The sequence below is a fragment of the Austrofundulus limnaeus genome, unplaced genomic scaffold (genome assembly GCF_001266775.1).
Source record: "Austrofundulus limnaeus strain Quisiro unplaced genomic scaffold, Austrofundulus_limnaeus-1.0 Scaffold4064, whole genome shotgun sequence".
Classification (NCBI taxonomy): Eukaryota; Metazoa; Chordata; class Actinopteri; order Cyprinodontiformes; family Rivulidae; genus Austrofundulus; species Austrofundulus limnaeus.
In genome coordinates this window covers 3,024-3,887 of record NW_013956466.1, presented here as the reverse complement: position 1 = coordinate 3,887, position 864 = coordinate 3,024, and the positions used below count along the sequence as shown (strand labels likewise).

Below are 864 nucleotides of genomic sequence, written 5' to 3'. Positions count from 1 at the left end.
ATTTCGTTCAGGTGAGTTCTTGTTATTCTAACTTGAACTCCAGTGAAACACTTTTATTAACTGCCTCTACTGACATAAAATAAGCTCACAAAATGAGACAGAAATGTTTCCTCAGAGTTTAAAGGAGTTTCTATCTTCAGTTAACGGATGAATGGGAGAAAATGTTTCTCTTTTGCAGCACATTTCCTCCTCTGGGGGCTTCCCACCTGTGGAGCCCCCAGAGGTTGGTTCTCCCTCTCAGCAGGAGTCCACTGATCGGCCTCCTCTCACCGGAGTTCTGGTCCCGTCACAGCTTTTTATGGAGGAGGAGGGGCCACGCTTTCTTTCCGGTTGGTGTTTGCTGATAGATAAGTATAAGACCCCCCCATACAAGAATGCCATCACTGGGGAAGAAACCAAGTCTTGCGTCTCCTCTCGGCAGCTTCAACATGCAGCTGGTGGTTCTGTGCGTCCTGCTGGCATCCTTCTGGACCGGCTGTGCAGGTTCTGGAGGTGAGTCAGCTGGAACTATATCATAATTTAAAGTTTTTATACTGACTGGAAAATATTAGAAAATAGGATCAATATTTTTTTCTTTGATGTCTTAATCTCATTTTTTTTCCTTCATTGAAAATGTACATCTTTTTCAAATGCAATCGTATATTTTCCACTATAATTCCTGAAATTGAGCTTTAATTTTTGATTCATGTCATGAATGAAAATTAAAACGAATTTAAAAAAGCTGCAGGATCGACTTATTTTGACATAAAACTGTTGATTTGTTGCTTCAATCTTATATAGATTTTCTAAAACAGACAAATGATGCGAAGCTAAACTAAAAAAAAAAAAAACAAAAAAAAACAGATGTCCGCAAAGATGAACGTT

The 864-nt window shown here is 39.1% G+C and overlaps 1 protein-coding gene across 1 annotated transcript in view; it reads left to right on the top strand.

Moving 5' to 3' along the window:
• Nucleotides 1-25: 25 nt before the first annotated feature.
• Nucleotides 26-864, top strand: part of LOC106512061 (carbonic anhydrase 4) — a gene marked incomplete in the record, with an annotated part of 3,844 nt that continues 3,005 nt past the window's right edge. Inside the window, 1 exon segment of the mRNA XM_014000758.1 lies at nt 26-492. Coding sequence (XP_013856212.1) covers nt 375-492 — 118 coding nt within the window.